This window comes from Brienomyrus brachyistius, chromosome 1 (genome assembly GCF_023856365.1).
Source record: "Brienomyrus brachyistius isolate T26 chromosome 1, BBRACH_0.4, whole genome shotgun sequence".
NCBI lineage: Eukaryota > Metazoa > Chordata > Actinopteri > Osteoglossiformes > Mormyridae > Brienomyrus > Brienomyrus brachyistius.
Window position 1 is genome coordinate 45863104 of NC_064533.1, and position 23688 is coordinate 45886791.

The 23688-nt window shown below is 43.6% G+C and overlaps 1 protein-coding gene across 6 annotated transcripts in view; it reads right to left on the reverse strand.

Moving 5' to 3' along the window:
- Nucleotides 1-23688, reverse strand: part of tbc1d4 (TBC1 domain family, member 4) — a 35419-nt gene that overhangs the window by 3976 nt on the left and 7755 nt on the right. For 2 of the 6 annotated variants that reach the window (XM_049024008.1, XM_049024050.1), the window contains exons 2-18: nucleotides 16686-17270; nucleotides 14715-14804; nucleotides 14463-14567; nucleotides 14009-14141; nucleotides 13829-13920; nucleotides 13628-13738; nucleotides 13077-13196; nucleotides 12245-12295; nucleotides 10555-10775; nucleotides 9800-9940; nucleotides 5881-6041; nucleotides 5093-5302; nucleotides 4233-4394; nucleotides 3977-4135; nucleotides 2353-2597; nucleotides 887-1046; nucleotides 400-569 (exon numbers count right to left, since the gene is read on the reverse strand). In XM_049024008.1, the coding sequence (XP_048879965.1) occupies nucleotides 400-569; nucleotides 887-1046; nucleotides 2353-2597; nucleotides 3977-4135; nucleotides 4233-4394; nucleotides 5093-5302; nucleotides 5881-6041; nucleotides 9800-9940; nucleotides 10555-10775; nucleotides 12245-12295; nucleotides 13077-13196; nucleotides 13628-13738; nucleotides 13829-13920; nucleotides 14009-14141; nucleotides 14463-14567; nucleotides 14715-14804; nucleotides 16686-17270 (2916 nt within the window). Of the gene's footprint in view, nucleotides 1-399; nucleotides 570-886; nucleotides 1047-2352; nucleotides 2598-3976; nucleotides 4136-4232; nucleotides 4395-5092; nucleotides 5303-5880; nucleotides 6042-9799; nucleotides 9941-10554; nucleotides 10776-12244; nucleotides 12296-13076; nucleotides 13197-13627; nucleotides 13739-13828; nucleotides 13921-14008; nucleotides 14142-14462; nucleotides 14568-14714; nucleotides 14805-16685; nucleotides 17271-17447; nucleotides 17579-19006; nucleotides 19682-23688 lie in introns of those variants that run through there. The other 4 variants (XM_049024040.1, XM_049024031.1, XM_049024016.1 and 1 more) reach the window with 4 other exon arrangements.

The following is a 23688-nucleotide window of genomic DNA, read 5'->3' on the forward strand; positions in this document are numbered from 1 at the left end:
AAGTATTTCAAAAATACTACAAAATTTGCATTTTACATAATTACGAGTATTTAAAAAAAAATGAAAGGGTTAACTACTGCCCACTTTCTTGATGTCATCACACCAACACAAGATGATATAGGGCTTATTTCACTGTGACTCAAGGTCACTTGCAAACATAAGGCACTTATTTGGCAAATACAGGCAGTTCCTGAAGACAATCCTGAGCTATACTCAATGATACTCTTCCAAACAATACTATTAATTAATCATAGAGGATTTAGGATATGTTATATATACCCTAAAATAATGCTGAGTGTCGATTAAAAAAATGAGTGGTTTACAGTATACACACATACCCATGGAGGCTGGGATCAGTAAGGCCAGCCTGTAAAAAAAAAAAAAAAAAGTCTCACACACCTGCTTCATTGTCTGCTCCATCTGGTCCTGAGTCAGGTTGGGGATGGTACTTTTAAGGTAGTCCACAATAGCCTCAAAGCTGTCGCATTCCATTATTTCCCCTTCATGGCTGCTCAGCAAACACAGGGCTACCTTAAAGATCACTTCCGTCCCTTGGATAAACAGGAAGTCTGCAAAAGCACAAAAAGCCACATGTGAATCCAACACACGTTACCTGCAGAAACCTCACCCCTTTCCCTCCTGTATATCTACTGACAATCTTGCAAGGAGATTAAATGGGAACCTTTCCTAAACATTTCTCACCGTCTTCTCATGATTTTAACACTAAGTGGAACAAAATCGCAATCACGTCTTCAATACCCTGGCCAAAGTTTTGCTGCTATATATAAAGTAAGTCTTATGAATGTAAAAAAAAAAACTGGAAAGCTACATAGAAAAAGTGACAATCTAAAAGAAAAAAATCACAAGTGCATAGGGTGGTATGTACCAAAGACACGAGCTACAAAGCCCAGTGGAAACTGCGATGCGAAGAGTGTGAGGAACCAGGGTGCAGCATACAGACTGGGGCAGATCTCATGCTCCTCCAGGTGACTGTACAGCTCCCGGTGGTAGTCATGCAGGAGACGAGACAGCTGGTACATCTGTATCTGTAGTGAAAGACGTCAAATCAATCCCATGCCAAGATCCAAGATACCATCTTCCCATCACTGTGTCCTAGACTACGAATATGCTGCACTCAATTAAGAAACAAACCATCATCTTCTGTTGCTTATTGTTCATTGCAGCTAAAAAGATGAAAGATTCTTTGACCGTGACTAAATTATATTTACTTGGCGGACGGCCCATTTAACAGGCGGTCGTTTAGTTTTTGGTCCAAAGCAACATACAAGTGAGGAGAGGGAACGGGCACAGCCAGTGTCTCTGTAGTAGCTGGGATCAAGGGCCACGCTCAAGAGCCCCACAGGGATATGATTACTCCGCCGACCACAGGATTCGAACCCATGAACTTCTGGACACGATCACAGATCCCAAACCTGCCCAAGTCATCCATGCATTTTTTCTGATTCAATCATAACTTAACAATCAAATTGCTAGCAGCTGTATGAACTGAAGTTCAGACTAGGTAACCAGTCTGAGACTGAGCAGCTTTGGGCCTGGTCAGTACTTGGAGGGGAAACGAGCTAGGAAAGCTGGGTTGCTGTTGGAGGAGGCATTGCGTGGCCAACAGGAAAAGCCTATTCCTGTGGATCCCAACACTCCAAAAAATAATGCCATCTTAGAGATGAGCTGTAAAATTGAGGTCCTGACTGAGGTGATAAAAGATCCCTGGGCATCTTTCAAAAGAATTGGGCTGGTACCCAATGACCTGGCTAAATTGCCCGCTATGGCTCTTTTAAATCCGGCCTCCTAATCATCCCCTGTATCTAACTGGTGAATTCTCTCCTGCCTCTTCTCCACCTTAGCTATTATGTGGTGATTGCACTGTGTGGGAGCTACACAGCGGTGGTGGTTGAAGTGGCTCCCCATTGGTTCTGTAAAGCGCTTTGCGTGTCTTGAAAAGTGCCATATAACTGTAACACACATTCATTCATACGACCACATCATCTTGAGAGGGAATTTTTAAATTTTGCTAAAATATACGAGCTGTAAATGCCCTGGGGCTGGTATCCGAAAGCTACTTGGTAAAAGGTTCAGGTCTTTCACCACTATGCTACTGTAAAGTACAGCAAAAACCAAACAGAAATAACGCATGAAATAGGAGCCAGCATCAGTCAGAGTTCAGCAAAATTTGCCATTGGCAACAGAGAAAACTGACACTTGGTGATTGGGCAGGAGGATCAGACGGTTAATCACTACCTGGCTTAGGCCTAGAGGAACAAGCCATTTAACTCAAGGCTCGTGGTTAAAGAATGTGGCAAGTGGGAGGGAAAAACGCCATCAACATCAACAGACCTGTAGGGAGATCATGTCGGGCCGGTACTGCCTGCGGAAGCCCACGTCGTACATGAGGAACTTGAGCATGTCGAAGGCCTGCTCCTCGCTCATGTGCAGCAGCAACAGGCCGGCCACGAAACTGATGCCCTGGCAGTAGCCCACCTCCGTGTCCAGCAGAGAGTAGGCCTTCAGCAGGTTGTAGAGGGACAATTGCCCCGCCCCCAGCTGGGCGGAGAAATATGGGTGGGTGGGGAATGTCCGACCTATGGTGGTACAGGGAGGAGGTGCTACAACCGTTTCACATCACCTTCCATTGTCCAAGACCAGTTCCAATACAAATAACACAAATACAGAGGATGGTAAAAATCTCCGGATGTTGGTCTTGTTCCGGCCCAAATATCAAGGATACGCGAGTTGCATCCTCGCAGGACGAGACCCGTCTCATGATTCATCGCAGCCCTAGTTCATTCATGGGAGTCAAGTTCCCAAGACCGGTCTTGGCAGGACCACAAGTGCGGTCTTTGTGTTCTTGATATTGAGATTCACCCTTTGTACTTTACACTCTACTTCGAGTATTCTGAATGCACAGTAAAAATGCAATTACTTCACATATCACGGCAGGAACTTCTAAAGGGTTTGTTTTCTCTACTAACCAGAATATTCTTGATTTCCACCACAAAGTGAGTCAACAGCAATGCCTGTTCCCATCCTCTCCAGGTTCACGCCTTCTCATATATGCACTGGGCTACATCTCGTATTTCATATTTATATTATGTATTACATTTTAGCAGATGCTTATACCCAAAGCGATGCAGAGTTGATTAAGCAGAGTCAGCCAGTCTCCCGGGTGCAATTGGTGTTAGGGGCCTTCCTCAAGGGCCCAGCAATAAAATCGCTCTCCCAACCATGGGATTTGAACTGGCAACCTTCAGATTACAGGCACGAACCCTTCAGATTACAGGCATAACCCCCTCAGATTACAGGCATAACCCCTTTCCCACTGAGCCCTGCACCACTCCAGCTACTTGATCCTATTCTTATCCAAAGGAACTATGCTTCAGTAGTAATCACAACCGCAAGTTAATTCAACTGGATTCAGCTACAGATTAATGCTGCCTTCACGTGTTAGTCAGAAGGACCTACTTCCCATTTGTGAAGTCGGAGTTACCAGTATTTCATACCCGTGTGCTTTGTCATCAGAGCGGTATGAAAAAATGGCATATGCGATACTTTTTTTCCCACCCGTTTCTTGGGAAGATCCTATTTTCATTCCATAACACACACAGGTGGTATAGACCAGTGCTGTTTGTCATTCTAAGTAAAGTGTACACAGATTACAGATGTACACAAGCAATAGCTATCTATAGCTGTATTGCTAAAAACAAACATTATGTACCATCCACCACAGAATGAAAGGTTGAACGTCATCCCAATTCGGGAACTCGGGCCCCATAAAAATCCCAGAATTTCCCACTCAAAACTATGAATCCTGTTCAACTTCCAAGTCTGCATATTTACCACAATTCTGATAGCATGTGAAAACAACCTCCATTGTTTGACACCCCTCAGGGTACCCCCATCCAAAAATTCACCCCCCTGAGTTACCCCCCATTTGGCTCCACCCCCATTTGCCAGCACATACCCAGGTCCACAAGGATGGCATGCTGCTGTGCAGTCAGTTGCTTGAGGAGGTCCTGGTAGGAGATGTCAGGCGGCTGCTGCCTGCAGGGCAGCCGATGACGCAGGCGATGCTGCTGGGACAGCAGGTGCCACACCTCGCCACGCCGGCTTTTGGGCACACCTAGAAACAGGGGACACTCGATGGTCAGGTGGCTCAAAAAGAGGACAGGAAGAGAGGGAGATCTCTGGGCTTCAGGGCCATCGTGGGTCACTCTCACCCTGGCAAAGGGTGTTATGCATTTCCTCCTTGTCCCACTGGATCCGGGATCTGCCGGGCATGCTGAGCCTCTTCTCCCACACGGCCTGGACCTCTTTGGAGCACTGGCCCACCTCCTGGTAGTCAAGTTTCATCTTTCTGATGTGGAGTTCATCTCTGCTGGCTGTCAGGGCAAAGGATGCAGCCATGGTTAGCTAATGCGGCAGTCAAATGCTCTGCAGCCGACATCCTGACCAGGGAACAGCAGACAGGCAAGTAATATCCTACTGCACAGACATTCCATACATATCCAATAAGTCACTTATCCAATACAGACACATGGACAAGAGACATATATAATCACAACAAATCAAAAATAGAAATAAACAAAAGCAGGCATAAGCAAAGATCAACTTTTCTTCTTACAGCAAATATTCTGATTAATCAATATTAATGAGAAACAGGGAAAATGTACTGACTGAAATAAGGGTAACTACATATCTTTCTCGGGTAAAAAGTCTTTCCTCGTCCTCTAGAGGGCAATAACCCCCTAATTATCGCCAAACAATGCAAGACTCCTCCACTTTTACTAGTATCAGGGGAATTAATGATAGCCTGGTCGATAGCCAGAAATTGGCGTTTTTATGCAGTTACATCAGCAGCCTGATTTATTATTTAATGTACATTAATAGAGAGCACCCAGAAGAACAAGAATATAGTGTCAGTAACAGGAAGAAATACATCAGCTCCGGAAATAAATGGGTTTAATAATAATTAGATGAGTTTTCATAAGTCTCCATGCATCCTGCACATGAACCTCAGCTTCGGCTAATGACCGTTAAAGGCAGAGAAAGGGGGCGGGACCAGGGGGCTGAATCCCACCTTCCAGGCGTTGGTTCTCCTTCTCCATGCGCAGCAGCAGTATCTGCTGATGGATGGCCTTCTTCCATAGGGCCCTGTAGTCAGCGGAGGTGCGCTGGCAGCCCTCCCCGGGGCCAGACGGACCACAGGGCAGCAAGCTCGCCAGGGGTTCCCTATCGTGTGTGGAGGTCCGTGGAGAAAGAGGCAGGAGCTCGCTTCCATCCAGACCATCTGCTTCAACACCCCCCAGCAGGGAAACAAGTTGGGGTGAGATCTGAGAGGCACAGCCTCAGTAAGCCGAATTGTTCCGTTACCCATTCAAAATATGTCATGACTAACATGAAGCAACAGCTACAACCAAAGGCGATTCTAGGATCTGACCCTTGGGTTGGGGGGGCTCAGTCCCCTGGAGAAATACGGGACACCCTTAACCCTCACCTTAACCCACCCATGATGAGATGTGCCAGGCGGGCAGGGAATGTGACGATAAAGTCTGCCAAGTGGGACAACCAGAAGTATACAAAGATATGGCACAAATCCCTAAGTGGCTTTAGAAAAAAATGTAAGGGTCTAGAACTGCCTATTGCTGCAGCCAATAAAAGCCAAATGTCTCTGAAATTGACTTTAAATAATTAGATGCAGTATTTCTGTATTATTTCTGCACCACACTAAAGGCACTGGTCTTGCTCAAAGGTACACTGGCAGTGGACCTACGAGATGTAAGGTTACCAGCGTTTAGACGTCAAAAGTGTTAAAAAGACCGGCTCCCCCAGTGGTGCACATTGGTAGGACGGGCGTTCGATATGGACCTGGATGCTGCATGGAGCCGGCAGCCTTGCTCATGGGGGAGGCCACACGGAGGAAGATCTTCTGGCGCCAGGAGACACGCCGCGGGGTGCCGAGAGGAGCTAAGGAGCTCAGGGAGTCACTGCTGCAGCCAGACGAGGCCCCCTTCCTGCTGTCATCGTTACTGCGCCGGAAGGGGGGCCAAGAAATCAGTCGGGGGGGGGGGGGAGAGACAAGCCCTACTTCGCATAGCATATGTCACATCACAACGCAAACGCGTAATCTATGCACGCGTGCCAGATCTCCCCATACAACACAGAAATACAAGTCAAATGATAAAAGCAGGTCCTCATAACAAATCGAATAATAGCTAAATTACTCTCAGTGGCCACTTTATTAGGCATAGCTACCTGGGGTACCGTGTAAATGTAGTATATGAAGCATATCATCCGATCACCGTGTAAATGTAGTATGTGAAGCATATGGTCCGGTCACCGTGCAAATGTAGTATGTGAAGCATATCATTCAATCACCGTGTAAATGTAGTATGTGAAGCATATCATCCGGTCACCGTGTAAATGTAGTATGTGAAGCATATCATCCGGTCACCGTGTAAATGTAGTATGTGAAGCATATCATCAGGTCACCGTGTAAATGTAGTATATGAAGCATACAAGCATTCATCATGTCCCATTTGGGACATCATTTTCAGTTTGATATACAAAATGAAACGAAAAAATACTTTTATTGACATGGGCCGAACCTGAATTCACAAGTAGATGTTCAAATGGAAAACATTAAGCTAATTGTGGGTGTGAGTTGGTTGCGGATAATGCTGGTAGCCAGTCAGCCATAATTGGTGAGCTGGGAACATTTTGATTTCCCCGATAAAATTCACCAACACTGGAGAGAGAGTAGCTGATAAGACCAAGACTGCCTGTTGGCTCTGTTGCTGGAAGCTCATTCGAGACGATCATCCAAGTGTGAGTACGACTGGAGCGAGGCAGAAACTGCCTCTGCATGTTAGTCTTCGCGTGGCATCTAATGTGCTTTTGCCAGGAAACTCAGACTGGGCTAAAAAAAAATTACTACGGCTATAGGGGAGGTTATCACTACAGAAACTGTATGCAGTCACACTCAGTAGTAGAGAACATGGGATTTACAGTAAACAGAATTCAGCTCATTATGATGGTTATGATGTTATACTTTTGATTAATTTATTTTACATATTCATGTTTATGATACGCAAATAAACCTTTGGTTTACAACCGTTTTGTTTATCACACCATTTGCTGTAAATTTAAGACACTGTAACAGTGTAACAAGCAGAAATCCCTGAAGGGCGTCTCTCTCTGAGATACTGGAACCACATTTGGTGCCAGCAATCACACCACAATGAAAGGTACTTAGATATCACCTGTTGTGCATTGTGATGCTTCGTCAAATTGCGATCGGACCCTGGCATCTGACTGACTTATTTCCTTAGTTGCAGCCACGCGATTCGCTATTTGAAGCCGCATGTGTTTTACTGTACCTAATAAAGTGACCGCTGAGTATAGATTTAATCATCAGCAATCCACTAAACTGAGAACCATAACGACTGTTAGGATACCCACGTGACACTACCAACATCCGCTTATTATCTGGTGGAGGAATACAACAGTTTAGAGCCAGGGGAAAAAAATGTTAGTTTAGGGGTTACTGCAGAAAAGCTGTTAGTGTGACACATACCAGCCCACATGTAATTTCATGACACGCAACACACATGGTCCTAACATTGCACAGATGTCCCTCACATATATGTTGCCAAGCCAAAATTTTAAATTCGTGAATTTTCAGAGAACACCAAATTCTTACAATATAAACAGAAGCATTTTCTCAAATTTTGTTCGATCACACCTCAGACAGCATAATTTTTCTCTTAAATAAAAGAATTATGAAGTACCCTACCAGTCAAACTTTTTTGCACATCACGGTAATTTTTTTTTTTTTTTAACACTTTTCCATTTATTTCATAAACAGCAGATCTTTAAATTTCTGTTAAGCACTGGAAAGTTCAGTGAACTATAAATGAAAATATAAGTCAAATAAAACAAGTTTCCTTCATAACATGGAAAGAGTGTGTGACAGTGCATGTCTGACGTCCTATTGGCTATGTGGTGATGGCAGAGTCAGATTCTAGGCTGCCCTTTAAATAGTTAACACTGTCATCCCATGAAACAGAGCAGTAATTAATGTCCTTTGTAGAAAGAATGCCTTCAATTTTATCTGCTGTTATAACTGCTAATGGAGTTTACTTTGAGGAATCAAAGATATATTTTCTTGCTAATAAATTTACTCAAATGGTGAACATACTGCAAAATGATTTGCTAACAAAGAATACCGAATGCATTTTTAGTAGGCGTTAACCGAGTAAAACGCGAATGTGGAAAATCTCAGTGTGTGCGAAAACTTTTCACTGCCAGTGTATTTTGAGTGAGCTAGAATGAGATATTACCGACTTTAAAAGGCCAAAAAAAGAACTTTTGTTATAGGAAGGAGGGCAGCCATTCAGCACCATTACCAAATGACAGCCAAATGATACCATAGTACCATAGGGCAGAGCCTGATACTGGAGCCAACTGGCCACTGGGTGTCTCCCATTAATTACCTTTCGTCTGCAACTGACCTCAATTAGCTTGTGTGTGCAGCAGAAATAAAGGCCATAATGCACATAAACTCAGCATAGCGTCCTGCAAGAGTGCATTTACGGTGCAAAGGCCCTGATGAGATTAATTAGTAAGACTGTGGTGAATATAACCCACAATATACTTACATCAGCAGAAAATAAAACAAAAAGGAAAAAACAAAAATAAAAACGAAAGTTTGGGAAGACCTAACTGGAGCAGAAAATACCTATCAGTAACTAAAAGAGACTGACTCCACCGCTGCGATTCTAAATACACAACATTCAAGCCTCCCCTTCAGATTTCTGAGTCTGCATAAATTATTCTGCAAGCTAAAAATAACTCAAACGGGGCCCCCTTGTGTGTTTAGATACACGGATCTGGACATAGACGTTCCGTGAATGTGGACAACATGACCGTGGACAGAGACATTCCTCACTGAGTGGCGAAACAGCCAGCAGGTCTGTGCGGTGCTGAGCAGGGAATGAAAGCAGCTCTTGGAAGATAGATTTATGGATGTTTATGACACTGACAAACAGTGTTTTAAAGATTACAAACAGTTCATATGAAGATAGAAAGTTAATCTATTTTCATGACAAGATATTTATCCAGTAAGTACTTCAATCTACTTTATACCTAGTTGACATATTTAAAAAAATAAGACACACAAGAGACACAATGGCATGCGAGAGCTGGTTAGTGGTGTTTTTGCTCTACTCTCGGATCATCCAAAGCTTTCCACTTCCCCTCCATGACAAGCTCTTTACCAAATTTACCAAATTTTGTGATATAATTCACGACAGCTCTATCAATCAATGGTCAACAAATTATCAGCCTGAACATATAAACCAAAAGGGATTAAAAAAAATGCTCCACTGCATCATAACAGGTGACATTTTGCCAGAAGCGAAGAAAAGTTAGTCCATACATTTAGGCTGCCACTGGCACGCAAAGCACACTGCACAGGAAAATGATAAAATACTGCCTTGGGTCCTTCATGATTATTAGACAAGCTACATGCAGACACAAAACACAAGCCGACCATCACAACAAGCAGAGATAATCCAGCAAGAACAAAAAGCAGGTTCCTTGTCTTCTGCCACAGTAAAGTTTTCAGCATTAGAATGGATGCCTGGTAAGAAGAAAAAAAAAAAAAAAACCACAACTGGACAATTAATGACACTGACATGGCAGTGGGCTTTATCTCACTGCTGCAACCAGCACAGTTGACAGAAACATAGAGCTTGTGCGGGGCGAGGCTGGAAGCCCATCTCACCTCTTGAAGGGCCCGCCGTCGGTAGGAGAACCTAGAGAACCCTGGTAAAAGTTTTTCAGGAAATTGGGAGCCGAGAAAGACGAGGGCAGGCTGAAGGACTCGCTCTCAGAAACGCTGCGTTTTCTCGCAACGCTCACGGGGCTGGGTGGTGGCGACCCAAAACACACACAGACACGCGTGCACACAAATGTCACAGGTAAATACAGTGCATGGCAAAGACACCAGAATGCAACGCTACATCAGACAACTGGTAGAGTACAATCAGACATCTAAGGACGCCAAAAGTCCAACACTGAATAATGACCAAACGATGAAGATCAGCGATGTGTGCATGATATAGAGATATAGACCACTGGCCCCTCAAAAATTCAGCTTAAGGAATATATCTGCAGTGGAAAACTGTTTCTAGATGTGTCTCCTATGTGCATTAGTACCAAGCATAGCATGGCTTTCATTCACAATGCTAGTTGTGCCGGCTTATACTAGATTTCAGCCTTTCACGCAAATGCATCTCTACGGTCATTTAACGCACAACTGCATGCAATAAACATTGTTATAACTTTATGTAGAAAAAAAAAACATCTATTAATGACAACAGCAGCAGCTCCAACTATAGCTTGAGTACTGAGAATGACCAGAAGGAGAGCTAGTGCATTTATAAGAGGCTTCCGTAACCCGAGGCTCAGCGTCAGCTATGGTCGTCGATGCACGTGACGAGGTCATGGTGGGGTCAGGACGGGGTGGGGACACCATACCTGCTCTGTAGCAGCTCGGGGGCCACGGACTGCTGCCGTAGGAGGGGGGCCTTGGAGACAGGGGCCTGAGGCTCGCTGAAGGAGATCCTCTTCTTCACGGGCGGGTGACTGAAGGTGTGGGCGCGGCGCCGGAATTGCGGGGCGGCAGGGTCGTCCTCGGGGAAACACGGCGAGGAGCCGGGGGGGGTTCCCGGAGGGGAGTCCCCAGGGGTCTCGTCCTGCTGGGAGCGCGATCACGGGTCACACCGAGTCCATTCGCGTGCATGTGCTACATGCCAGTCACCAATAGCAAACTCATTCACTCCAGAATCGACATGTATTTACTCGCCATGTAAACACACAGACCCTCCCCCCAAGCTTCAGAGTAAGACGACGCCTCCCTCGCACGGCACTCACGTTCACTTCGGGAATCACCAGCAATCAGCTTTCAGTCACAAACGCTGCAGGATACGGTTCCCTCCAAAACCAACATCGACACCTGAGCAACAACCAACTCCAAAACTGCCCTAGAACTCCGTCTATACTAACCCGGGCCAGCAGACAATAACCCACATCGTACCAGAGTTCCTCTATCTGAGCCCCAGAATCTATTGTATGCCAATGAGCTACATCCTGTGTCTCAGAAAAACAGGCGCCGCGGGGAGGCAGGCACTGCTGAAGTCGACCTTGTTTACTGAGCTGGGTATCGGAAGGACCGGTCCGTGCTGCTCTTCCTCTTTTGGCCATACTCAACCCATTTCCTGTCTTGTGCACCATATCCTGAAACAGCGGAATCATTGCTCAGCTTAAACACTCCCGAGAAGGACTCCTAAACTGCAAAAATTTCCAGGGAATTAAAAAAAAAAAAATTACCAGCTTTTGAACTGAAAAGATGAAAGGAGGGAACAGTGAAACACTATTAAATACAGAATTGGTCATTTTAATATATTAAATACATAAAACATAAAAATATATCGCACTCACTGAGAACTACTCAAGTGAGGGTTATTTCAGCTTACTATGTCACAGTTACCAATTTATATTGTTCCAATAATTATATTAAGAATGTATTTAATTGACACCATGTTTAACAGGGAAGATCACATATTAGAGATGGCAGGAACACTGAACAGTAACCGACGAAAATGTGACTCTCCGCATTGAGGTCAAATTTGTCAATCACCCTTATCACAGCACTACCACATAGGGACATATCTAAACATTCTGAGCCCCCTGACTCAATGTCACATTACCCCTTACAAGTTTATGATTTTATGTATTCAAGGGCTGCTCTAATATTCTGGGCCTCCTGAGTCTGCCAGGGTATCACTGCCTCTCTGATGCCTCCTCTGGTTCATGGAATGGAGGGGGACGGATGTTTGGCACGATGCTGCACCACTGTTCAAACAGGCACCAATCACGCCAAACAGGCACCAATCACGCCAAACAGGCGACCGTCTTCTTAAAAGCCCATGAATATGCCAACACATTGATCAGCTACATAATACATGGGCGGGTCACAGCTGACAGCTGATTGGCCCGCAGAGTTCCCCTTCCCCTGTCAGTCATTGATTAGCAACACATCATTGGCTAATGACAAAGGTGTCCCCACTGCATGAATCACGATCCCTCACATGCCCCCTAACCTGAAACAAAAAGAACAAAAATCCCTACAGTCTCCCTTGCAGAAACTCCAGGGAATCGTACTCACGCGTTCAAAGCTGCCCATGCTTCCAAGACGACCACGCATCCGGCTGGCGCCCTGGGGATGACGTCATTGCATACTCAGTCTCCAACTGAATGCATTTCATTCACATCTCAACACATGCAATTCATTCTAATGCCCGCTCTAATGCAGTCAATTCATTCTAATGCCCGCTCTAATGCAGTCAATTCATTCTAATGCCCGCTCTAATGCAGTCAATTCATTCTAATGCCCGCTCTAATGCAGTCAATTCATTCTAATGCCCGCTCTAATGCAGTCAATTCATTCTAATGCCCGCTCTAATGCAGTCAATTCATTCTAATGCCTGCTCTAATGCAGTCAATTCATTCTAATGCCTGCTCTAATGCAGTCAATTCATTCTAATACCTGCTCTAATGCAGTCAATTCATTCTAATAAAGGCAATTCATTCTAATGCATGCTCTAATGCAGAAAATTCATTCTACTGCATGCTCTAATGCAGGCAAGTCATTCTACTGCATGCTCTAATGCACACATTCATTCTAATGCCTGCTCTAATGCACTTTCATCATCATTTTGGATATAAATATTTGCAAAAAATGGATTGTGGGTTGTCCCAACACCACAGAAAAAGCAAGTTCATATTAAAGTGTCACACAAACACACACACACACACAAATAATTTACTTGGCAAATTACTCTCCCGAAAACACTTTATTGTAAAGCTATTTCTTTATTTATAACATTATGTTCGTGAGCATGTAAACAAATGGCTGGGGGTGTGAAAAAAAATAAAAAAAAGGGGGGTCGTACAAGGTTAAGATACATGTAAATACACACACACAGATACACTCATACCCTTGAGAAAATATTCTCCAGGGAGCTTGTCAGAGAGGTGCGGGCTTTGTTTTTCAGAATGTCCAGCTTGAAGCGCCCCCCAGTGGCAGAGTTGTCTGGCACCATGTTGTTAGGGACAGTCTGCCAAGTATAACGTGGTGGGAAAGTGGAAGAGAATAAGCCGCAATAAAAAATAAATAAATAAAAGATAAAATTTAAATTTAAACATTAAACCTTGTATAAACACTCAGGATAAATATTACTTTAACTAAACAGCTGTCACCTAAGACACTGTTTCCATAGGTACATGGGCTCCAGGTATCAGCGTTACTAGCGACAGCTGGGAGCCACAAATAAGCTTTGCTTCTTCTCTGTTTTTCCAGGTTGTTCTGGACTTGGAGATAGCATGACTAGCAAAACACTTCAGAAGACAAATATGCCTTTTCATAATTCATAAAGGAAAACTAGATTAGGCCCCGTATTCCAACGGCCAAAGTGACATTCAAAGGTGACGGCATAGAGGGAATCATATGGGTCACATGACGATTGATAGTGGAGAAGACGAGTCATACCTGAGGAACCTGTCCTATATGGAGGTGGGTCTTCTGCTTGGCTTCACACAGCTGCCTCAGCTGCAGAATCACCAACTCGTTCTCTTCCTGATCATTGCTGGGCTTCATTTTCTGCAGAGGAGAAACACAAACCCAATGTCACTTAGATTCGAAACCTGTGCTGTCCGTGTCCTGTCATCTAATTGGTGGATGAACTCCAACCTGGACGCGCTCAAAGATGTCCGCCTGCTCATTATCCTTCAGCTGAGAGACGTAGGTTTGGATGGCCAGCTTGGCCCTGGGTGGATAAAGACCTGGGCAAAGATAAAAGGCCCAGTAAACTCATGGGTCGCGCCCCCGTACTCCAGTAAAGAGCGACACGGTCCTTCTCCAGACTGGCACCTTCTATCCTCTCGCAGAGCTTGTGCAGGTCGTGCATGGGGCAGGCCTCACACAGCTGCACTTGCGTCTTGGTGCTCTGCAGGGCTGCCGCTGTGCTGAAAGCCTGCTTCAGCGTCAGCATCACCTCATCGACCTGCGGCCGCAACAGAAACACACGCGCAAAATCCGCACGACGCCATAGTAGTGTTTCCCAATTAGGGTTGGCCAATATTACATCGCATTATGTATCGCGCATGTACAATAATTACCAGGGCTTCAGATAACGGGAGGAAGCAAAAATATGGACTGTCTGTGCATCCCCGAGGACCGGGTTGAGACACATTGCTCTAGACACTGACCATTAGATCTCTCTAACTTGACAGTTCTTCATAAATCCAAGACACCACATATCAATTTCATTTGAACATTGTTTATTCATTAGCAACAGTGTTAAGTCTGGGAAGTCACTACTGACCAGGGATTCACTGGCGCACTGGAACACATAAACGACATACTGACTCAGGCCGGATTCGTCCGGGTCCCGGCAGATGAAACCAAAGTGGTCAGTTTGTTTAATGCCCTGGACAGAAAAAGCAAACACAGCAAGATAGCACACAATGAAAGCGAATTAAACGAACGCAAACTACCAAAAAAACAGGTGAAACAATGTTGAAATTGAAACAAGGGACAATTATTTTTACAGTGTCGAGGAAAATGAATGACATACCTGAGAACAAGAAGAAATGTCTTTAAAATTCTTTTCAAGGACTACAGTTTTGCTGTCGGGACTAATGAGATTGACCTCAAAGCGTCCAACCTATGGAGCAAATGAAGATCATTAAGAACTACACCCTCACAGTTATGGTTTCAGAGCACGAGGCAGTGGGAGGAATCGCAGCCATGTCATGACAGGGACCACAGACAGGCAAGAGCCTCACTGAGCCAACAACGAATACGATTAAGGTCAGACGCTGGACCAAAGATTCATCTTTGTTTGGGAACACAGCCTGATAGGAGCTGAACGAAGCAAATCTCCAAGGTGCGTAGCTTAGCAGATAGATACGTGACAGGGGTTACAGGCTTTTCTGCATTAGAAAGAACAAGTTTCACGCAAAGAGTCTTGAACACTTGAAAACACATCAATGGAAAACCAGCAAAGCTGAGATGAAAGACAATCGAATCAAGCAACCACAGACGACAGGAAAACGGTGTGTAATGATTCACCTTGATCTGAACTCCAGAATAAATATACATACATTAAAATGGAACATTATATCACATCTTACATATGACTATGACTCAACATAAAAAAAATATATATATGTAACAAAGCACTGGTCGTGTAGATAACACAGGTTCAGTTATGAAATTACAAAAAAGTGGCCAGTATATTTAGGAACTATAGGGAACGTATGATATTTCCGTCCTCAACACCAAGTTATCAAAATTTTAAAAGACCTACCAGGAACAGTGCTGAATATATCGAGAAGAACTGTAAGGTGCGTGAGTGACTGATACCAAAGCAAAAGTAGAAGGCAATTGGGTGAGTAGGTGAATGACCAGGCAGGCAGACAGGCAGGCAGGCAGGCAGACAGACAGACAGACAGACAGAGACAGACAGACAGGCAGACAGGCAGACAGGCAGACAGGCAGACAGGCAGACAGGCAGACAGTCACCCGTGAGTCCCGATATGATGTTATCAGGATACCTAGGTGCCAATTCAATATGTATAGCGATTCTGTAAGTATTGTGATTCTATAAATATCCAGATTCAATACTACAATTTTTTTCTTCTTTTAGAATTTAAAAACCTTGAAGCACGTTCACAAAAAAGGTTGAGTCATCCCACTAAAGCTTTATTCAACAGCTGTACAGCTGAATGAACACAAGTGAACATGACACACTCCAAATAATGTTCCTCCTCAAAAACACCAAAGGCAGCATTCAAATAATGTGAAATAGCTTCAAATACAACAGTATAAAGTTTCACTTAGAATTAGAAGTAAAAAAAAAAGCTACATTTGCTGCCGTCTTGACATAACCTACGCTGAGCTTTTGTGCTTTTCCGCTGCCTTGTCTCTCAGCATAATGCCCGTGTACTTTTGCGAGACAGAGTTTGCATACAGCATGGCTCATATGTCCAACTCCTCTTTACCGTTTTAATTTTGAAAGCCAAAGTTCCTCCATACATTAGATACAAGCCGTGCAGGAGCAGCACAAATCTCTGCTACGTCGTCCTTCGTTCCCCGTTACTGCTAAACAAACCTAGAAAATATCTGGGTCCTACTACACAGGATGCTGTGCTGCCTGTCAATATGGACATAGCTTAGGGCACGCCACCTGTAGGATTAGAGAGGAACTACAACGTTTCTCCACCTTTAATCCAAACATATATAAATTATAAATTAATTTTTAAAAATCAATTTCATTTGATTCAATCGACATGAATCAGCACACAAACGATTCATCATATATAACTGATTTTTTTCCTCCAACTCAGATAGATAGATTAGATAGATAGATTAGATAGACAGATATATACATACAGGAATACAGTCAGACAGACAGACAGACAGATACTTGAGTAGACAGCCAGACAGACAGATAGATACATACAGGAGTAGATGGGCAGACAGAGATAGACAGATACTTAAATAGACAGTCAGACAGACAGAATAGTTCCGTGGTGATGGTTACCTGGAAGAGCATGGTGCGGTTTGTCTCGGCATTGGACGGCTGCACGTGGCTGGGGGCGCTGGCATGCCTGCGCCGTGCTGAAGCTTTCCCCCCAACCTCACGGGGCCTGTGCTGCAGACCCGCCACCAGGCTATTGCAACGAGTGCGTACTTCCTGCTCCCCAAAGCCCGAGTCCTCCAGGATGCACTCCGGCATACCGGCCCGACCCGGTCTCCCCAAGTCATTCACCCCCTCGCTCCCCTCCTCTTCCTTGAAACTCTCAAGATCCACCTTCTCATCACCGGTGGGTGACATCAGTGGGTCCCCCTCATCTTCGAGGAGCCCCAAGGGTGTGTCGGTGTAGCAGCGCTGCCCGTTTGTCGGACGGAGACGCTTGCGCTCGGCTTCGTGCTGCCGGAACTTCTCGATACAGTCGTCGATCAGGGTGGAGGGCACCTTCTTGTGGGCGACCGTCACCTTTCCGCAGTAGAGCACCTCAAACTTCTGAGAGTTGTAAAACGACTCCTCTGCCTCCGGTTTGGGTTTGGTGTCCTCCTTCAAGGCGGCTTTGGACATCTGGCGGATGGTGTTGATGACTTCAGAGACCTGAAGGCGAAACACAAAACTTCAAAAGATGCATCACAAAGTACCTGCAGAAGTTCCCATAGGTTCCAGTCACACACACTACAATATATTTATACATTTAAATCATGTGTTTAAATATGCTATTGATATTTTTTTTTAAATATGCAATGAAATGTACAGGAATCAAAACCTAAGTACCTTCAAGATCCACAAACGTGGAGCCATACTTTACAGGTGCAATGCAGGAGATTCGACTGAATGTGAGGAAAGTGTTGCAATGTTGTTCAGCAAAGGCTATGAGTTTGAAAACCAACATCCTGAAGCTCTATTTTCCCCCAGAGTAACACAAGATCCCTGGGAAATTAGGTCTGATGTTAGCAGCCAGACCGTCACCTCAAGAAACACGTTTCTTTTGGCCGGAGTTGACAACTGATGGATTTGATAGCCGCAAACTAGCATTTAGAGCAACTGCGTGATGTACAGAGCAGCTCAGAATTTCAACTGAATTCTCTCTGAGGCTGAGGGAGATATTACATGCTAAGGAAAACTTCCATCAATCTTCTAACCACTGATCCTGGACAGAGCAGGTTCCTGAAGGCTTTCCCAGGCAAAATAGGACATAAGGCAAAGGAAGAGCTCAGATACGACGCCACTGCATTAGAGAAAACATACATAAACACACTCACATACACTATAGGCAATTCAGAGAAGCAAATTTAACCTAGCAATGCTTTTAGACTATAGTAGGAAACCCAAAGGAGACGCATGTTCTGGGGAGAACATGCAAACCCAAACCCACACCCTGGAGATGTGGAACAACAGTGCCAGGCCCTGAGACCCCGCAAAAAAGCTGAAATGAAATCTATACTCAGTCGATACAGTAAATGATGGAAAATGTTTCTGGGGTAACTGGAGACGCGAAGCTCCGACTACCTCTGCATTAAGTACACGGTCTTTAACCGGTGCAAAAGCAGCCATTGCGACAAAGTTCATTTATATTGCATGCAGCACTGAAGTACTGAACGATGCCATGTTTCACTGCAAAAACGAATATATTGCTTGGTTGAGAGAAGTGGACGAAGGGTCAGAAGCCATCGGAAGTATCGGAAACGATGACAAGCTCATCTGTGGGACTGGCAAGGAAAACTGACTTCAGCAAAAGCACCAGACATTTTTATCTGTTAAAATGTGCGACTATTCCATGGGCTGGCTGACCTGGCTTTCTCAAAAAACAAACAAACAAACAAATATTAATTATAAGTTCCTTTGGATAAAGGCATCTGCTAAGTAAATAAAATGCTAGGGTGGTTGTGTGTGTGTGTGTGTGTGTGTGTGTGTGTGTGTGTGTGTGTGTGTGTGTGTGTGGGCGGGGGGGTTATAAACAAATCCCTCTACTGGTAAAATTGTGCTAGACATGACACAAACTGGCTGGCTCCCTCCACTCAAGGACAAGGTCAGAAACAGACGCCCAAAAAAGGCCTCAAGGCCTGGCGAAGCGCCTGATTGGACAGGGCGGATAAAACTAGTACATAACATTACTATACCGAAACAGTAACATTAACAAATCATGTTTTGATACACGATACAATACAATACAATGCAATACAATAAGTCAAAGCAGAGCCAGTAAGATTTTATTATTATTATTATTTTTTTTTATGTTTTTGGAGTCACTTCAAACTAGTAAAAAGGACACTGTGAATACGTCCAGATTAGCTAACTATGAAACTGTTCGTGAACTTGTCAATAGCACTTACCGATACTTCATTATTCATCACCGGAAATGCTCAGTAGTGCTGCAGAAAAAAACGCCACTGCATATAAAAAGTGTTTTTAAAAAGTACAAAAATATAAAATAAAATAAATTTAAAAACGTACAATTAACTGGTTGCATAAGTGTGCACACCTCTAAAAGTACAGACGCTCCTCTACTAAAAAATTCCACTGCGTTAGATATACCATGGAACACAGTGAAGACGGTCATCAAGAAGTGAAGACAATATGGGACAACAGTGATGCTACTGAGAACTGGACGTCCTTCCAAAATCGATCGGTTGTTTTTCTTCAGTTGGAAAGGGGCTTTAGTCAAGGCGGAGGGAAGTACGGACAGTCCGAAACCTTCAGCTGTCTGCTAGAAAGCTGAAGTTGATGAGGAACTTCACCATTCAGTACAACAATGACCCCCAGCATGCATCCAAATCAACAAACCGATGGCGTCACCAGAAGAAAACGAAAGCTTTGGACTGGCCCAGCCAGAGCCCAGTCCTAAATCCAAATGAAAATCTACGGGGTGACCTGAAGAGGGCTGTACAGGAAGAGTGGACAAGCTGATAGAGCCCCACCCAAAGAGACTGAATGCTGTAATTAAATCAAAAGGTGCTCCAACAAAGTATTAGTTTAAGAGTGTGACACTTATGCAACCAGCTTATTCTACATTTTTTTATTGTTTATATTTTCCTCCCTAACAAATTTGTTTTTCAATTAAATTGTAGAGGTTATAGGTCACATTAAAGGTGGGGGGGAAAAATTACATGATTCATCATGGTTTCATTTTTTTGCATTACGAAAACCTGGCATTTTTATATCCACTGTACGTCAGATTTCATAAGACCAAGATGAGGAATAAACAGCATTTTTCCCATGTCTCATTAGTCCCAATGTAACTTGACTACAAGAGACTGAACTGCAAACAGTTAATTATGAAGATGAGCGCAGGGCAAAGGAGGACCTGCAGCGCGGTTCAGTTCGCACAGGGGTCGGCTTACATTTATTGCAACTAAATTTGATCTGCAAAACAAAAATCACTGGGGCAGACATGGGGAATCAAAACAGCCTCCATTTCGCTCGCTTCCTTTGAAAAAAAACGGGAAACTGAGCAGGAGGAGTCTGGCCTGATCTGCGCTGCATCTCACACAAATGCACCGGAGATCCCAGAAGATGCAATCGGTGTGGAAAAAGCGCCCAAATCGATGCGTCTTCCAGTAAACAGAGAAGATAATTGCCATTTAAAAAAAAGAATATGGAAACCCTGAGGTCAAACTTCTACATTGGTCAAGTTGTTCCAATAAATAAAAACAAAAACTGCACACTGCACCCTGCAGCAATAATTATGTACAAACAGCTAAAAGGTCAGCTGCCTAGTAAAGCATTTGAATCAAAACAGCCCAATTACTGCAGTGACCTAAGAAACTATATTTAGTCAAGAGAGGAAAGACGTCAAGCACTTTCTCCCAGTGCCGAGTGCTTACGGGAGCTAGCAGACTTTATAAATCTCCAGTAACTACAATCTGGGGATGAAATATGAACGTCTACAAGAAAAATACAACTTTTTTAAAACCTCCATATAAATGCAGACACCATATTCCCCTTTAAAAAGTTGCACAAAGGAATGAGTTGTGCAAAAAGTGGCGAGGGTGTGGTTTCTGGGCTGTTACTGACAGCTGGCTTGCTTCCCAGAAATACTTGAGATCTCAAGTAAATATCAGGATCTGCCAAACGCAACTTGTTCAGATTTTTAGCACGCATAAATTCTGCCTTCCGATAATAAAATCTTCTTAGCTTGCTCTTAAAACAAACATCTATATTTCATTGGAATATTTTTCCCGTAAAGTTAAAAAAACTGATCAATTTAAAAACTGCTATGTATCCATATTAACCAATTAAAATACTTGTGGATGGTAAAACACAAGCGCGATTGGCCAGCCTAAGAGCCCGAGTTACTATGTAACTCTTCAATAATACATGCAGTAATTTCAAATTCATTGAAAACGTAACAAAATGCCTTTGGATCTCAGGGAAATCATATGTTACGTGATCACACAACGTGCTTACGGAGGAATCCTGTCTGTAAAGGTCATCTTCAGGAAGTTAGGCTGCGTCATGCAGCACAAGTAAAGGTCTTAGGCCTCTGCTTTGTGACTCGCAGAGCTAGGAATTAACAGCACCGTTATAAGACCGGGGTCTCAATCCAGCTGCCTTTAAGCAGCGTTATCAGCCAATGCAAGCTGTGAGGGCTGGCGGTGTGAGATGAGCTGGGCGGTCAATGCCCTGTCTCCAGCAAGGAAGCTTATCGCTCCGTATGTGAATAAGATACAGAAAGTAGGCCGGTCTGGGGATAAGTGTTAGCATTCCGCTCACCGAATGGTACCGACCCAGCACACACTAGGCCAACGGATCTCAACCACCTTTTTTGCACCACAACCCAATCTTTACCATGCCAGCCCAGTTGTGACTCTATATCAAGTATAGGTTTAAATTAACGCTATGACCAAAAGTGCAGCTCGCCAATCAATGACTATCGCACAAATCTGATTGGATGTGCCAGTGAAATTTAAATTAAGCATCTGTGGTTTGGCTTCTTGGATTGGTTGAGTGGTCACTAGTTTTGCGCTAAGCATTTGCAGACCCAAGACACATTTAAATAGGTTAATTCTAGGATTGGGGCTGGGAAAACTGATCGTGGATCAGCATAGGAGCTTGCTGGTTTTAAAATGGTTACATTTCCAACTGTGCCTTGCAACCCTTTCAGAACTTCTCCGCGTCCCTAACTTGGAAAAAATAAACCTTGGAATGATTAAGTAAAAACAGCCTCAGTTGTATGATTTGCAGAAAAAAAGAACCTGTTAAACTGGAAAGTTTCTCAAAATCATCATTTACAGTTCTTTAACTTCTAGACGTTATTTTTGCAGTTTTTTCCATAATAAAAATGACTGTTACTTATGTATTGTCTATCATTGTGTAATAACATTTTATATTAAAATATATGCTATTCTGTGCCCTCTGCTTATACCAGGGAAACTGAATATTTTTTGTTAACCATTTCTTAAAATAATATACATGCCAGAAAATTTAATTTGGGTGTCATGGGACAACAAGGCATAATAAAGCAATGTGTACCTATAATGACCACGAATTTCATTATAGTCAGGGCTGCCACTTTCAGTCTGATGAAAAAAAAATTCCATCGCATACATTAAACTGAATTTCTGTCCAATGTGGGATGGAGTCGGCCTTTGTGCAAATGAAAAAAGAAAGAAAAAAAAAGTGATTTAATATGGGTGTGAAGGCTGGTGTTTTGGGTGGCATGTGGACTCCCTGGCTCACACTAAGTCACTCCCCAGCCAGAAAATGGCTGACCTAAGTATTATTGCGTACAATAGCATACCTTGTAATAAATTCAAGACCTACATGCAGGACATTCAGTCCCCACAATGTGGTAAATACGACCCCACCCCCCCCCCCCCAAAAAAAAAAAAAAAAAAAAAAAACGGGGGCAGAATTTCATCCCCCAGTCTTTTGTGGTATGGGGTAACCATGCTACTCACTGCAATTCTTTGTTAATTACGGAAAAAAATATGTGGAAAAATAACACTTCACTCATGAATGTATTATGCAAGAGCATTAGTCTGATAAAACAGTTCAGTCTGATAAAGCACAGAAATCAGCACACAGGGCATCTTTGCACCAAATGGCCGCCTACTGAAGTATTAGAACAGCTAGAATGTTTCCTTATCTATTAAAGTTACTTCTACAGTTGACCAAACCCTCAGGGCAAACAGCACAGCATTGACGTGCCAGACGTGCAGACCAGCAAAAGAACGTCCAGCCAACAGCTACGTAACTAAGTGCCCCGTGATTTTCTACTTGCCCTAAGGTCACATTCCAAATGAAAAATTAACAATGGGGGTTGGAACTGCAAGCACAAAACTGGAATGGTAAATACCACAATCAAAGGAGGAGCAGAAGATGAAACAGTGAAGTAACATTCAGTACCAGCCAAAAGTGTGGACATACCTACCGAAAATCATTTGCTTTTCAAGAAGATAACGACTTTAAGCGTACCTTAAGGTTATGTGGCAAGTATTATCTTGTGAACAAGGAAACACATAGAATGTTGCGACAGATGACCTGGCCCCCACAGAGCCGTTTAGAGATGAGTTGGATCGAAGAGTAAAAGCCAGCTCGTGCCCAGAACTTGTGGAAGCTCCTTCTGGACTGTTGGAGAAGCATTCCAGGTGGCTACATCTGGAAGCTGGTTGAGAGAATGCCAAGAGTCTGCAGTGCTGTCATCGAAGTGAAAGGGGGCTGTTTTGAAGAATCTAAAGTTTGAGAAACATTCGAGATGTTTAACACTTCTCTTGATCATTGCAATATTTGATATGTATTACTACATTGCCTCGAATTATTAGGGAATAACACAGGGAAAACAGAGACAGATGCATTAAAATCAGGTGCATCCAGACTTTCGACAGGTACTGTAAAGGAAAGCTATTAGTCAGAAGAATCAGAGCAGATTGGCCTTAGGGTCCTAGTGACTCATTAAAAGCCAACCAATTAAAAAACAGATGTCCATGAAGAACAGGATTAAAAATGCAGTCTTGCCAAGTTCTCACTCTAGTTTTCAAGGACAGTGAACCTATCCATCTCTGAGACAGGGCTT